Source organism: Stomoxys calcitrans, chromosome 1 (genome assembly GCF_963082655.1).
Source record: "Stomoxys calcitrans chromosome 1, idStoCalc2.1, whole genome shotgun sequence".
NCBI classification, from domain to species: domain Eukaryota; kingdom Metazoa; phylum Arthropoda; class Insecta; order Diptera; family Muscidae; genus Stomoxys; species Stomoxys calcitrans.
The window spans coordinates 216,938,881-216,956,126 of record NC_081552.1 but is presented as its reverse complement, the minus strand read 5'-3'; the positions used below and the strand labels follow the sequence as shown (position 1 = coordinate 216,956,126).

Below are 17,246 nucleotides of genomic sequence, written 5' to 3'. Positions count from 1 at the left end.
ATTTAGAATAGAAAAATAATCTGATATCTTATTTTGGGACCAAGTGTTAAGGAGACGCCCCTCCCCCTACAGTCACCCTAAACCAGGCATATTTACCAACTATGGCAATATGAAGCTCAAGTGAAAGGTATTTGGGAGAAGAACACGAAATTGATGTCTATTTTCAGGACCAAGTGTCTGTGGATTCGTCCCACACCCAAAACACCCACCTACTTATTTACCGGCACAGGTAATATGAGGCTCAAATGAAAAGTGTTTGGGAATTGATCACAAATTTAATATCCACATTCGGGGCGAGATGTCAGAGCGGCCATCCCACTCCCAAAGCACCCCCTAACAGCACTTATTTTCCTACATACATAATTTTCAATGAATATTTCCATATAGTCAAAATTTAAATGTATGACTTTTTCATTGAAATTTTCTCTTAAGACAAAGTTTCAATGAAATTTAAGAAAAAACTTTAATGGAATTTTCTCTAAAGGCCAATTTTCATTAAAATATATTCAAGGACAAAATTTCAGTATAGACAAAATTTCTATGAAACAACAACATTTCAACGTTTCTTTTGCAGAATTTTCCACGAAAATCTGAAATATTTTGTTTAGCTTATTCTAGCTATACTGCTTTTTGAATACAAAATATAAAATTTTAATAAAATGAGCTATAAGAAAAAATTTTAATGAAATTCTCTCTAAAGGCAAATTTTCAATAAAATTTTCTTTAAGGATAAAATTACAGTGAAGACATAAATTTAACTTTAATGAAATTTGCTGTAAAGACAAGTTTTATCTATCTTTACAAAGACAAACTTTCCTTTGCAGAATTTTCCACAAAAATCTGAAATATTTCTTGCAATGATTTCTGACCATACTGTTTTTTGAAGTTAAGTTATTTTGCTTTAAACCACCCCCACAACACTTGCATAATACTGAAGTAACAACAAAGTAGCATCCTGTACACGGCAAACAACTTAAAATACTAAAACCAATACTCACGAGGATATTTTGAATCGTGTTGTTCATTTGATCCAGAGTCTTCGATTGGCAGAGCTTCCTTGCCATAGTGCACGAACAGCCAGTAGAGGACCAGGAAGATGATTTGAACAATCATGAGGGCAACGAAGCCCGTTTGTTTGGTAACCGATGAATGCATTGTGGCAACGTCTTTATCTCTTTTTCAATATGAATTTCTATTGCAAACACACTAAGACACAGATGCAAAAACTAACACTTGCAAAGCAATAGGATATGATATTCCTTTTGTGGCTCTCTATCTCTCGCTAAGGAATAAAGTTTATGTTGAGATTTACTTGGAGGGGGGGATTGAAAACAAATACCGCTTTAAGTATTTTAACACCATGAAAGGATTCAATTGTCCTTATTTTAATTATATTTTTTTTTTTTAAATTCAAAGGCAGCACTTTTTTGTATTCTTTGGGAAAAAACACGTTTTAAGTATTATTTTCAGGATAATTTCTTAAGATTTTTTGTTTGGGAAGAGATTACCCTTGCTCCACAACCCTTCGTAACGCGTGTCGTTTTTTATCTTAGATCGCTTCTATTTGTTTTTTTTTTTTTTTTTGGATTGTGCCGAGTTCGTTGATGGAACGTCTGTTCTTAGCAGGCGCTAAAAGCCGTTTGTTTTTTACACTTTAAAGCGAATTTCATCGTAGCGTATGTGCGATATTTTCACTTGAAACAAAAATTCTGTAGCTGCCGTCCGCGCGATAACAGCAAATCTTCTGCCTGCTCTTGTTCTTCGCATTCTGCTATAATGACCGTGTTGTTGCTCGGTCGCCTCAACGATAGCTAGCGTTAGCTTTTCCACTTAGCATGGTGAATGGCGGATGGTTGATGGTGGCGCTGTAGTAGGTGATGAGCTAGAAGTCTTCGTCGCACTCTTAAAGTTTAGGAAAAATTAATGACTAGTCTAATAAGTCCAAGTTGAATTCACATGACGTTTGGAAATTGAATGTTGTGTTTTGTTTTTTTTTTTTTTTTTTTGCAATAAATTGCTCTCCCTCTGACTAATGACAATTTAGTTCAAAACATTTTGCATAGCTGAGTATTTTTCCCTTTTTGTTTATCAAGGGTAGCCCTCCCCAAACGCGGTTTCTTTTTCACTTTCGCCTGGTAAACGGAATAATTTGTATTGACCATTTGTCCTTACCACTTACCAATGGATACTAATCACCAATTTGTTTTGGTTGCTTCCAAATGCCGAACAATTGGTAATCATTGCATCGCTCATGTATTGTGACCCATTCCTGGTAGAGAAAAAAGTAAAAAAAGTAATAAAAAATCTTGTGTAGATTAAAGTCGACACTATTGATACACTACCCTACATGGGTTGTTATTGTAGGGAAATATCAAAAAACTGAAATTATGGTTTCAGTTATAACAAGTAAAAGGGCGTTAAGTTCAGCCGGGCCGAACTTTGGATACCCACCACCTCGGGTATATCTGTAAACCACCTTTCATCAAAATCCGGTGAAAATTGCATACCTTATGTCCCATAGCAGTTATATCGAAATATGTTCTGATTTGGACCAAATACTAATAAGTCATTGTTCAATTGTGTATAACAAAATATTGGTCTTTTTAGTAGCTATATCTAAAAATAAACCGATCTGAACCATATACGACACGGATGTCGAAAAGCCTAACATAAGCCTAAATTCAGTGATATCGGATTATAAATGTGCCTTTTATGGGACCAAGACTTTAAATCGAGATTTCGGTCTGCATGACAGCTATATCCAAATCTGAACCGATTTGGGCCAAGTTGCAGAAAAATTTCGAAGAGCCTAACACACAACGCAATGTCTAAAATTTCTGCGAAATCGGGCAATAAATGCGCCTTTTATGGGCCCAAAACCTTTAATCGAGAGATCGATCTATATGGCAGCTATACTCATATCTGCACTGATCTGGGCCAAATTGAAGAAGAAAGTCGAAGAGCCTAACGCAACTCACTGTCCCAAATTTTAGCGATATCGGACAATAAATGCGCCTTTTATGGGTCCAAAACCAAAAACCAAGAGATCGGTCTATATGGCAGCTATATCCAAATCTGGACCGATCTGTGCCATATTGCAGAAGTATGTCAAATGGCCTAACTTAACTCACTGTTCCAAATTTCGATGAAATCTGTCTGATTTCAACAGACAGACGGAAGGACATGTCTAGATCGTCTTAGATTTTTACGCTGATCAAGAATATATATACTTTGTAGGGTCGGAAATGGATATTTCGATCCGGTGATGGGTATAAAAAGTAAAATTATGTTAAGTTCGGCCCGACCGAATCGTTTATATCCTCCAACATGGATCTCGGTAGTCAAGTCTCAGAATAACACTCTGATTCGTCTCACCTGTCCATTCATGTTAATTTGCTTACAAAGTTCAGGTCGCAATTTTCATCCGATCAGCTTTAAATTTGGCACAGGTTTTTTTATACCCACCACCATAGGGTGGGCGTAAAATAAGTTAATCATTCCGTTTGTAACACATCCCAATATTGATCAGGGACCCCATAAAGTACATATATTCCTGATCGTTTTGACATTCCAAGTCGATTTAGCCATGTGCGTCCGTCCGTCTGTGGAAATCGCGATAGCTTTACGCTGTGCGCATATTACACTCATATCGGTTCAGAATTGGATATAGATGTGATATCAAAAGAGTAAAGGGCATCTCATCGGCAATCCCAACTCTTGTTAAGGTTGACCAGGTATTCACTGTCCCGGTTGATAAGGCTAATCTACTGGCTGAAATGTTTGTAGGAAAATCTCCGGGCCCGGACGGTTTATCATTATTCAGCCCATCCCTAAAATAGATGGCGCAAACAACCCTGCGAATTACCGTCCAATTGCGATATCTTGTGAGGTACTTAGAGTCCAATGGCCTTCTTAGCGATTGACATTATGGGTTCCGCAGAAATCGTTCTACGGGAGATCTAATGGCATTTGTGTCGGAACGTTGGAGTCGCTTTATCCAGTTTGGTGAGAGTAAGATCGTGGTTCTGGACATCTCCAATGCATTTAATAGGGTCTGGCACGGTGCACTTTTATCAAAGCTTGTCGCTTTTGGAGGCCACCGTAGCGCAGAAGTTAGCATGTCTGCCTATGACTTTCAATGCCTCGGTTCGAATCCTGGCAGGACCATCAGAAAAAATTTTCAGCGGTGGTTTTCCCCTCCTAATGCTGGCAACATTTGCGAGGTACTATGCCATGTAAAACTTCTCTCCAAAGAGGTGTTCCACTGCGGCACGCCGTTCGGACTCGACTATAAAAAGGAGGCCCCTTATCATTGAGCTTAAACTTGAATGGGACTGTACTCATAGATATGTAAGAAGTTTGTCCCTGTTCCTTAGTGGAACACACATCAATGAGTGCAGTCCGATTTAATTTTAAGCTCAATGATAAGGGGCCTAATTTTTATAGCCAAGTCCGAACAGCGTGGAGAGGAATTTTTACATGGCATAGTTCCTCACAAATGTCGCCAGCATATGAAGGGGAAAACCACCGCTGAAAAATGTTTTTTCTGATCGTCTGGCCAGGATTCGAATCCGGGCGTTTATCGTCATAGGCGGACATGCTAACCTCTGCGATACGTTGGCCTCACATACTTGCACACAGTGTTCCGTTATGAGTGGAAACCACCGTGGAGCAGAGGTTAGCGTGTCCGCCTATGTTGCCGAACGCCTGGGATCAAATTCTGGCGTGAACGTCTAAAAAAAATGTTTAGCGGTAATTATCCTTTTACAAATGCTGACCACTGTAGAATAGGCGGTATATTCATTTAGTCATCGAAATATTATTTTCCGACCCTACAAAGTATATATATTTCGGATCGTCGTAAAGTTCTAAGACGATTTAACGATGTCCGTGTGTCCGTCCGTTTGTCGTTATCACTCCACAGCCTTCAAAAATTGAGATATTGAGATGAAATTTGTCACAGAAACGTCTTTTTGATGCACGCTGGTTAAGTTCTTGAACGTGTCAAATCGGACCATAATCCGATATAGCTGCTATATAGACCGATCTGCTGATAAAGGGTCTAATGACCAAAAATGCTTTACTTTGTATCCGATTTTACTGAAATTTGGAACACTGCGCAGTTTTAAGCCTCCCAACATCCGCCAAACATGGACTTTATTTAGATATAGCTGTCATATAGATCGATCTGCCGGTAAAGAGTCTGAAGCCCATAGAATCTTTATTTATAACCCGATTTCGATGAAATTTGGAACAGGAGGTTGTTTTAAGCCTCCCGACACCTGATCTAAGTATGTATTAGTCGGTCTTTATTTAGATATAGCTGCCATATAGACCGATTTCACGATAAAGGGTCTAAAGCCCATAAAAGCTTTATTTTTTATCCGATTTAAGGCCTCCCGACATCTTATCTGAACATGATTTAGACCGGACTTTATTTAGATATAGCTGCCATATAGACCGATTAGCCGACAAAGGGTCTAAAGCCCATAAAAGCTTCATTTTTTATCCGAATTCGCTAAAATTTGGAACAGTGCGTAGTTTGAAGCCTCCCAACATCCGCCTCAAATATGGTACAGATTGGACTATATTTAGATATAGCTGTCATATAGACCGATCTCCCGATAAAGGGTCTGAAGGCCAAAAAAGTTTTAGTTTTTATCCGATTTCGCTGAAATTTGAAGCTGAGTTTTTTTAAGTCTCCCAAAATCCGACCCAAACGTGGAACAGATCGGACTATATTAAGATATAGCTGCTATATATACTGATTTGCCGATAAGGGGTCTGAAGCCAATAAAAGCTATATTTATTACCCGATTTCGCTGAAATTTGAAACAGTGAGTTGTACCTCCCGATATCCGACCTTAATATGGTTCAGATAGGTTTATATTTGGATATAGCTGCCAAAAAGATCACTGTTATATATTTTACCACTCAATGTCCATGCCGAATTTGGGTGCTTAAGTTATCCAATTTTCTCTGGATTGTGACAAAAGGGTGTTTACGTATATACCTGAGGTGATGGGTATCCAAAGTTCGGCTCGGCCGAACTTAATGTCGTTTTACTTTTTTGTCCTTAGACTGATTTATTTGGAAGATGGGCTGTATCGGAATATATATTGATATAGCCCTCAAGTAGCCCCCATATAGACCGATCACAGATTCAAAGAAACTTGGGACAGTGAATTGTGTTTAACCACTTGACACCCGTCTTCAATTTGGCCCAGATCGGTCCAGATTTCGATATAGCGACTTCGCGATTTAAGGTCTTGGACCCATAAAAGGCGCATTTATTGTCCGATGTCCCTGAAACGGTCAGTTCTGTTAAGCCCTTCGCCTTCCTTGATTAATTTGGTCCAGATTGGTCTAGATTTGGATATAGCTGCCATATAGATCGATCTCTCGATTTAAAGACTTGGCCCCATTAAAGACGCATTTATTATCCAATTTCGCTGAAATTTGACACAGTGACTTTTGTTAGGCTTTTCGTGTATAGTTAAGATCGGTCTATATTTGGATATAGCTACCAAAAATACCAATATTTTGTTCAACAGCATTGAACAGTGACTTGTACTAAAAATGTAGGGTGCAGGGTAACAAAAACAAAAGAATAAATGTTTTAACGCAAAATCCTCACCATAGTCATGTTACTTGTCGCTTCCCTCCTGCCGCCATTGCCAAGACTAGACTAAGCAAGGAATAGGGAAATTATTTAATTGAATAACAAATATGTTTAGATAATGCGTTAATCATTTATTTGTTATGGTTTTTGGTGTAGTCCAAGGTTAGCTCGTTAAATTCCCACAAAAAAAGGCTATATAAAAATGACCTTAATTTCTCAAAGAACGTGTACTAAATGAACACAAGTGTAATGAACAGTTGCATGTCTCTAAATAGGCCTCGAATTGGCTATAAATGACAACAATGGAATTAATCAAGGTCACCATAGACATAAACAGCACACGAGAGATCTTTGTGATAAGGACACGCCATCATCTTCCCGAATTGACAATAAAACGTATTAGATGTTACGTTGTTTAACGTATTAATGACGTATCACGCATGTTTGTTAAGAGTTATTAGAAACGAGAGTATTTTACACATTCAACGATAAGAGGTTTTGATAAAAGTTATGGATTCAATAGCAACCCCACAGAATTGTAGCAATAGCCTGATGAACAGGAACAGTAAATATGGGCGACATTAATAGAAAGATATTGGAGGTTAAATAAAAAACTACTACGAAGTCTGGGGCTTACGCGAACGTTCGATACCAAGGAACCGTTAAAGGTAGTGAACTATCACGTGCTGCTAATTCTATAACCCGCCGACAAAAAAATGAACCATAAAATTTGAAAAGCAAGAAAGAGGATAACTTGATCCCCCTTAATGTCGACGAACCCTGCAAACGATTTAAGAATTGTGATTTGAGAATTCGCATCTGAAATATTCGAACACTCTGCAGAGAAGGTGTGGCATACGCACGGCCCATATTACAAAATTACAGGGAGTGCGAGAGATTGGGAAATGTTTCACAACAATACTTTCAAGCTGTTCATATAAAGCATGAATTTCGCTGTTGTTTTTTTTATCAGAAATTAAAAAATATTGTCTCAAGGTTGACTACGGTGGATGAGAGGCTTGCCAAAAGTCGCATAAGGACTTAATTCTTCTACATCAAACTCATGTGCACCCTAGTCCTTCAGAAGACATTGATATTAAATCGACGATGATATTAAAGTTGAACCAGGAGATTTTAATGCCACAGTTGATAGGGAGTATGTTTTGGACCATCGACTAATAGATTTAAGATGTCCGCCTATGACGCTGAACGCCTGGGTTCGAATCGTAACGAGACCATCAGAAAAAAATTTTAGTAGTGGTATTCTCCTCCTAATGCTGGCAAAATTTGTGAGGTACTAAGCCATGTAAAACTTTTCTACGAAGAGGTGTCGCACTGCGGCACACCGTTCGGACTCGGCTATTAAAAGGAGGCCCTTTATCATTGAGCATAAACTTGAATCGGACTGCACTCATTGATATGTGAGAAGTTTGCTCCTGTTCCTTAGTCGAATGTTCATGGGAAAAATTGCAAATTTGCAAATAGATAGGAGGTATTAATTTAGGCTAGCTCACCAAGGACGCTCCACTTTGCCTTCTACCATACACAGAATAAAAATTTACTTATATTTATAATCTAAACGTCTAGGTCTCAGGGGTGTATCTTGACTTATAAAATTTGCTAATATCTTTCGGTTGAATGCAGTGTATATTTAAAAAAGTTTAGATGGTGCAGCCGCACAAGCACTTAGCTCAACCACCGAAGGATGGGGGTATATTCATTTTGTCATTCCGTTTCCAACACATTGAAATATCCATTTCCGACCCTATAAAGTATATATATTCTTGATCGTCGAAAAATTTAAGACGATCTAGCCATGTCCGTCCGTCTTACCGTCTGTCTGTTGAAATCACGCTACAATCTTTAAAAATAGAGATATTGAGCCATATCCGTGCGTCTGTCCGTCTGTCTGTTGCAGAAATCACGCTACAGTCTTCAGAAGAGAGATATTGAGCTTAAACTTTACACATATTCGTTTTTTCTAATATGCGCGATGTCTGACTATATCTTGATATAGCCCCTATCCGCATATTTACTGTCTAAGGCCCATTAAAGCCACATTTATTATCCGATTATGCCAAAATTTGGGACAGTGAGTTGTGTTAAGCCACGCGACATCTTTCTGCAATTTGGCCCAAATCGGTTCAGATTTGGATACAGGTGCCATAGAGATCGGTCTCTCGATTAAAGGTTTTGGGCCCATAAAAGGCGCATTTACAGTCCGATTTCGCCGAATCTTGGGACAGTGAATTGTGTTAGGCTCTTCGACATATTTATGCAATTTGGCCCAGTTAAATCGGAAAATAAAAGGCGCATTTATTGTCCGATTTTGCCGATATTTGGAATAGAGAGTTGTGTTAGGCTCTTCAACAACTTTCTGCAATTTGGCCCAGATCGGTCATGATTTGGATATAGCTGTCATATAGACCGATCTCTCGATTTAAGGTTTGGACCCATAAAAGGCGCATTTATTATCCAATTTCGCCGAAATTTAGAACAGTGAGTTGTGTTAGACTCTTCAAAAACTTTCTGCAATTTGGCCCAGATCGATCATGATTTGGATATAGCTGCCATATAGACCGATCTCCAGTTTGAAGATTTTGGACCCATATAAGGCGCATTTATTGCCCGATTTCGCGTTAATTTGGGACAGTGAATTGTGGTAGGTTCTTCGACATATTTTTGCAATTTGGCCCAGCTAAATCGTAAAATAAAAGGCATATTAATTGTCCGATTTCGCCGAAATTTGGAACAGTGAGTTGTGTTAGACTCTTTAACAACTTTCTGCAATTTGGCCCAAATCGGTCCAGATTGAAATATTGCTGCCATAAAGACCGATTTCTCGATTTAAAATCTTAGCGCTCTAAAAGGCGCATTTATATTTCGCTGAAATTTGAGACAGTGACTTATGTTAGGCTTTTCAACATCCATGTCGTATATGGTTCAGATCATATGCTTTTACAAAATTGAATAATGACTTGTACTTATAAGACCGCTCAATGTTTGTGCCGAATTTGGTCCAAACCGGGCCATATTTCGATATAGCTGGTATGTGGGCATAAGTTTACGTATATATTCGAGGTGGAGGATATCCAAAGTTCGGCCCGGCCGAACTTAATGCCTTTTTACTTATTCATTTTCAATTACTATTTGTAGGATTCGTACCCATATCAATTTAGGTATACGGCGGACTTTTAGCCATTGTGATCGGCAACATGTCCTTTTGAGCAGGTTTGGAGGCCACTGAGATTGTTAGCCCAAAATATCCATGTCAAATTTCTACTCTATTCGCAAATACCTTGAATTTGAGCCCCATATTGCCATAGTAAGGCCACATGTCCGTTGGTGCCTTTTGGGGTAAAACTCTCTGAAAGTCGAATCCATATTTCAAAGCAAGGTTCCTACTCTACTTTTAAAACCCTCAATGTTATGATAGGTGGTTTAAGGAAACAGTATGACCCCCAAACACTTGACATCATATACTTATGTCAGATTCGTTCTGCCTTCCATTCGAGCCTCATATAACGAGGTCGCGCTACATGCCGCTTTGGATTGTTCAGTGGCAGGGCAATCCCTAATACAACCCTCTTCTGAAATTGAAATATTAGATGCGCTATTATCATCACATCATCATTTTAAACTATCTGGACATCGCAAGTTAATCTAAGGCTATACGAACATAGAAACATACAAAAAGATATTGATTTTTTTACCCACCATAATAGGATGGGGGTATAAGATTAGTATACATAGTCGTACCGTTTGTAACACCTCGAAACATTGATTTAGGACCCCATAAAGTATATATATTCTTGATCGTCTTGAAATTCTGGTTCGTACTAGCCATGTCCGTCCGTCTGTCGAAAGCATGCTTACTTTCGATGAAGTTAAGCTAGGTGCTTTAACCGACTTGCACTGATACTTCTAATCAGTGGCATTGGCATTGTAAATAGGCCAACCGATACCGGTTTAGCTTATCCCATTTGGCTGAAATTTTGCATGAGGTGTTTTGTTTTGACCTCCAACAAACTTGCCAAATAGGGTCCAAATCGGTTCATAACCTGATATATCTCCCCTATAAACCGATTTCGGATCTTGACTTCTTTAGCCGCTAGAGGGCGCAATTATTATCCGGTTTGACTGTAATTTAACACTAAGTGTTTCGGTTTGACCATCAACAACTGTGCCAAGTCTCACATTGATTCATAATCTGATAATTTATCTCCCATATAAACCGATTTCGGATATTGACTTCTTAAGCCGCTTGAGCCGATTTGACGGAAATTTAGCATGCAGTATTTTGGTTTGATCGTCAACAACTTTGCAAAGTATGGTCCAAATCGGCTCATAACCTGATATAGCTCCCATATAAACCTATTCTAATTTTTTTTTTGGCTAAAATTTTGCACCAAGTGTTATGCATGAAGTGTTTTGCATGAGGTGTTGGTTTGACCATCAACCACTGCGTATGTATGGTCCAAATCGGTTCACAACCTAATATAGCTCCAATATAAACTGATCTTCTTGAGCCTCTAGAGGGAGCAATTCTTATCCGATTTGGCTGTACGAATTCTTGTATGACTTTTAACATACGTTAATTATGGTCTGAATCGGTCCATAACCTGATATAAAAACAGATGTCACAATTTAATATCACGAGCCATTATAGGGCGCAATTCTTTTCCGATTTGGCTGAAATTTAAATTGCACTTTGGTCTCCAACGGCCAAACCAAGTAGGGATCCAATTAGATCATTACTTGGTATAGCTGAAACAACATTGCAATTCTTATCCATTATCCTTTGTTTGTCTGTAAAGATATATTGGCCAAAGAACGTGACAAATGCAATCCATGGTGGTGGGTTCCCAAGATTCGGCCCGGCCGAACTTAGCACGCTTTTACTCGATGTCAATGCGGTTTGCATTGACAGTGAGTAATATGAAAAACAATTAAGGATTTTGTAAGTAGCACGGAATCTCTAACTTAAATTTTTTTTTTCGAGGTTACTTCTTAGTTTTTAGAGCGCGCAACAAGTCGATTACTGACTTAAGTGTATGTCCATAGTGGCATGGGGCAGATTACTATCTGCACCCTCTTTTCAACTTAACCTAACCTAACCTACATGTGTTTTACTCCATATATCCGCTAAAACCATGACAAAAATGTTCTAAGAAATGCTTGAAACCCTCTTTGCCCGAAAGGTATATTTTGGGTATTTTTGTAAAAAACAACTCTGGCAGAACTTGTTTTTGATTTTTTAAGGACACTTTTAACTGGAAAGCTCAGAAAAAATGATTGAGATATCTCAATTTGTTTTTTTTCGTAGAATTTTTTCAATCTGGAAATCGGACCACAAATGAAAATTTGGCATCCCCAACAAATTTTCAAAGGTGACTAAATTTAAGGGCTTGCCAAAAGGGCGCATCTAGGGCTTTGACATTTTTGGCAAAATCTCGCTAACGCCTCAACTCTAGCCTTTCAAAAAGATATCTCTAATGGAATGTTCATGGGCAAAATTAGCAATTTTCAAATTTGCCATATAGCGATTTAGGTCCTTAAGCCCTTAAAAGACGTAATAATTCGATTTCGCTGACATTTTAAATAGTGAGTTGTTTTAAGCCTCCAGACATCCGACTCAAATATAGTTCCGATCGGACTATGTTTGGATATAGCTGCCATATAGACCGATCTGGAGATTAAGGGTCTTAACCCCGTAAAAGCTGCATGTTTTATCCAATTTCGCTGAAATTTGAAACAGAAAATTGTACTACGGGTTCCGAAATTCAAACCGAATATGGCCCATAGCGGACCATATAGACCAATATGCCGGTTCAGGGTCTTAAGCCCGTAACAGGCGCACTAATTATCCGATTTTTATGAAATTTGAAACAGTGAGTTGTATTAAGCTTCCTGACATCCGACTCAAATTTGGTTCAGATCGGACCATATGTAGATATACCTGTCATATGGACCGATCTGCCGATTGAGCATCTTAAGCCAATAAAAGCTGCAATTATTATGCGATTTTGGTTTAATTTGAAACAGTGAGTTGTATGAAGCTTCCTGACAACCAACTCAAATATGGTTCAGATCGGACTATATTTGGATATAGCTGCCATATAGACCGATCTTCCGGTTTAAGCTCGTAAAAGCCGCATTCATTGTACGATTTCTATATAATTTTAAACAGTGAGTTGTCCATGTCGGTCAATATTTACATATAGCTGCCATATAGACCGATCTACCGATTCAGGGTCGTATGCCCATGAAATCCGCAATTATTATCCGATTTCGGTTAAATTTGAAATATTAATTTGTTTGAAGCCTCCCGACATCCGACTCAAGTGTGGTTTAAATCGAACTATATTTAGATATAGTTGCCATATAGAGCGATTTGCTGATTTGGAGTCTTAACTCACTACATGCAAAATTTCAGCCAAATCGGATATAAATTGCGGCTTCCAGGGGCTAAAGAAGTCAACTCGGGAGATCGGTGTTTATGGGAGCTATATTAGGTTATAGACCGATTTGGACCGTACTTAGCAATGTTGTTGGAAGTCATAACAGAACAATACATGCAAAATTTAAGCCAAATAGGTCAAAAATTGCGGCTTCCAGAGGCTCAGAGGTCAAATCGGGTGATCAGTTTATATGGGAGCTATATCTAAATCTGAACCTATATGGCACATTTGCAATCCCCAACGATCTACATTATTACTTAGTATCTGTGCAAAATTTCAAGCGGTTAGCTTTATGCGTTCGACCTCTATCGTGATTTCGACAGACGGACGGCTAATTCGACTCAGAACGTCGAGACGATGAAGAATATATATACTTTGTGGGGTCTTAGGCGAATATTTCGAGGTGTTACAAACGGAATGATTAGATTTGTATACTCCCATCCTATGCTGGTGGGTATAAAAATGATGCGAGTAATGGAGTGCAAAAAAGACAATGTCCCACCCTGTTTCTACTATACAGTAATTTTTGATTTTATTTAAATTTTTATACCCTACACCACCACTGTAGTACGGGATATTATATTTTATGTATTTGTTTGCAACGCTAAGACGGAGAAGAGCTAGACCCATTCATAAGAATACCGATCGACTCAGAAATCTTTCTGATTCCATTTAGCTATGTCCGTCTGTCCGTCTGTGAGTATTCTTGTAATCAAAGTGCAGGTCGTATTTGTTGTCCAATCATCACGAAATTTTATACATATTACTTTTTTGGCCCAAGGACAAACAGTTTTGATTTTGATAATAATCGGTTCAGATTTAGTTATAGCTCCCATATATATGTACCGCCCGATTAGCACTTAAATGACCGTAGTAACCGCAATTATCAACCGATCTGCACAAAATCTGACATGGACTGTTTTGTTACTGATATTAACATATCTGCAAGATTTCATCAGTATCGGTTCAGATTGGTATATAGCTCCCTAATATATATGTATCAACCGTATCAACAATTTTTAACCAATCTGCACAAAATTTGGAACAGATTGTTTTGTTGCCGTAGTAACTACAATTTTCAACCGATCTACACAAAATTTGGCAGTTATTGATCTTAACATACCTGCAAAATTACATCAAAATCGGTTCAGATTTGGATATAGCTCCCGTATATATGTACCGCCCGATTTGTACTTAAATGGCCGTAGTAACCACAATTTTCAACTGATCTGCACAAAATCTGGCATGGACTGTTTTGTTACAGATATCTGCAAGATTGCATCAGTATCGGTTCAGATTGGAATATAGCTCCCTTGTATCAACCGATTTGCACTTAAATGGCCGTAGTAACCAAAATTTTCAACCGATCTGTACACAATTTGGCACGGATTGTTTCTTTACTGATTTAAACAGATCTACCAGATTTCATCTAAATCGGCTCAGATTTGGATATAGCCCCCATATATATTTATCGCCTGATTTGTTTATACTGCTGTAGTAAAAACAATTTTTTAAACGATGTGTTCGAAAAAAATTCGGTTAAGATTTAAATATAGCTCTCATATACACATATTGGTTTATAATTGTAACGTAGGTGTAAGGTATTATATAGCCGGCACCGCCCGAGTTTAGCCCTTACTGGTTTGTTTTAACTTTATTTTTTATCCTTGAGCCTTTAGATTTATGTCCCCTAACATCTGTTCAAAACCAGAGGGGTCCATTTAATCTTTTGTTAGACAAACTTGTGATGTTTTTATTGTGTCTTCTTTTAAGAAACTTTTTTCTAAACAATTCCTCTTTTAAATAACATTTTACGTGATGTAACGATGAGGTTTTTATCGTCGTATAATCTGTTGTAGATTTAATTCTGCTCGAAAACACGTCAAAGATCAGGAAAAATTCTAATTTTGCCAATTTTGTTTTTCCTTATAACAAAGCCACTGATAAACATGTGTTTGTTGCAAAAGAACAATAATGATTTTGTTTATGGAAATTTATAGTCATGAAAATTTAACAAAGTTTTAATTACTGTATTTAAAATGGTATTTTTAGAAATTTGTTTTTCATGGATAGAGAGATATGACGAAGGTGAAATTATGTATGGTACACAATTTTCGGTGTAATTTTTAGGCATTAAGCATCCGTCAGAAAGAGGCAAAGAGTTCAATTAAAGGTAAATATTTGTATCGAAATACTCATCAAAATTTAAACATATATATTTTATTAGGTCTGTTCGCGTACTTTTCCAGTGAAAATTTGGGGGAGAGTAAGTGCTATTTTATCTCTTTAAACAATTTGCAAGCAAAAGTACGCGAACGACTTCCAGGGAAAATTTGCAGAACAACAGTTGATTTTTGTTTTGGTTGGTTTTTTATTTGCTTGCTAAGGAAAACAATTGTTTTTAAATAAAAAATGCTGGCGATATTTGTGAGATATTTTTCTTGAATAAACGTAAATTTATCGACCCGAGAACGACAAGGCTAGAAGGGGAGCCATTCGTAGTATCCGTGATCTCCGTGCCGCTGGACAACCATCACAATTTACAGTACACGAAGCTACGAATGCCATCCGTGGCGCCAAGTCGCGCAAGATGCTGGTCCCAGACGGAAGCTCTACACAGATGCTGCAGAATCTGGATCTGCCTGGATTCCAACTGTCCTCAGCCTGTCTAAACACTATTATGGTACCCGTTGTTTGGAAGATGGACAATGTGTTCCCGCTACTAAAACCTGGAAAGGACACGAGCAAGAGGAAGACGTACAGACCGATCTGTCTTCTTTCATCAGTGGCCAAGATGCAAGAGTGACTACTCCTTCCGATCCTCCGTTGGACAATTTTCATTCGCCGAACATCAACATGCATTTCGAAGGCTGCATAGGACTACAACTGCTTTGCATGCCATCACCGTACACAAAAGTAGAAACAACGTTCTCAAGTCCCTTGTCGGCAGCACTTGGTGTGCTGACAAAGGAACCTTGGACTAACCACCTAATGCTTCCTGATATTCTGGCTAGACAAATTGCTGCGACCACTGATATGAGGCTAAGGGAGCTTTTTATTTGGTCATGCCTCGTCTACGGGCACTGTGTTTTCATTCTTCATATCTTAATATATCCGTTCACAATTGGCAGATTAATTTGCACGATTTTTTTTTCAATCGCACGGCGCGTAACTTTGAACTGCTCAGCCAGACCCAGTGAATACTATGACAGCATCTTCCTTCATTAACAAATTCAAAGGAACGGTGTTGGTTTCATCATAACTCTCTGATGAGGATGATTCCATCAAAACACTTAAGAAACCGACAATTGCTCTTTTCTTTGTGTCTAGAAGGATACAATGTTTTACTTTTTCAAGATTTTCCAAATAATTCTGCAAATTTTGCACTTACCTTCTAATGTAGAACAATCGACTTGAGATAAAATTACAACTTCATTTGGCGATTTTTCTGTACCTGAACACTAGCTTTTGCCTTGAATCTTCATAAAAAGTAAATAAAAATTAAACAAATTTAATAATTACCTATAAACAATATTATTATTTTTTACTTACCTCTGCCTTTTGTATTTTCATATAACGGCTGTTTTTCATAAAACAGCTGACCTTTACAAAACATCTGTTCAAAGTTGCAAATTTCTGCTGGCAAAAAAAGTCCCAGTAGAAATTTGCAGGTTCTCTATTTTTAAATTGTCAAAATTTGCTCTCTCTAGCGCTCTCTTCTGCTGGCAAATAAAGTACGCGAACGACGTCCAGTAAACATTTGTGCAAATTTTCACACATTTTTGAGTTCCCGAACACATCCATTATTAGAGTACAGAGATGAAGCGGTTTGATATTAAACAAGTAAGAGCGTACTATGTCCGGCCGGGCCGAATCTTACATACCCTCCACCATGGATCGCATTTGTCGAGTTCTTTGCGCGGTATCTCTTTTAAGGCAGACAAAGAATAATTAATAAGAGCTGTTAGTGGAGCTATATCAAGTTATAGTCTGATTCAGATCATAAATGAATTGAAGGCTGAATGTTGCAGAAGTCATTGTGTAATATTTCAGAAGCAAAATCGAGAGATCGGTTTATATGGGAGCTGTATCAAGCTATTGATCGATTCAGACCATATTAGACACGTATGTTAAAGGTCATGAGAGAAGGCGTTGTACATAAT

General features: G+C 38.1%; 1 protein-coding gene across 2 annotated transcripts in view; it reads right to left on the bottom strand.

Moving 5' to 3' along the window:
* The window catches only part of LOC106086181 (ammonium transporter Rh type A), a 127,628-nt gene extending 125,777 nt beyond the window's left edge, over nt 1–1,851 (bottom strand). For both annotated transcript variants that reach the window (XM_059370693.1, XM_059370689.1), the window contains exon 1: nt 999–1,851. In XM_059370693.1, coding sequence (XP_059226676.1) covers nt 999–1,155 — 157 coding nt within the window. In that variant the 5' untranslated portion in view covers nt 1,156–1,851. The remainder of the gene's footprint in view (nt 1–998) is intronic.
* Between the last annotated feature and the right edge of the window lie 15,395 nt (nt 1,852–17,246).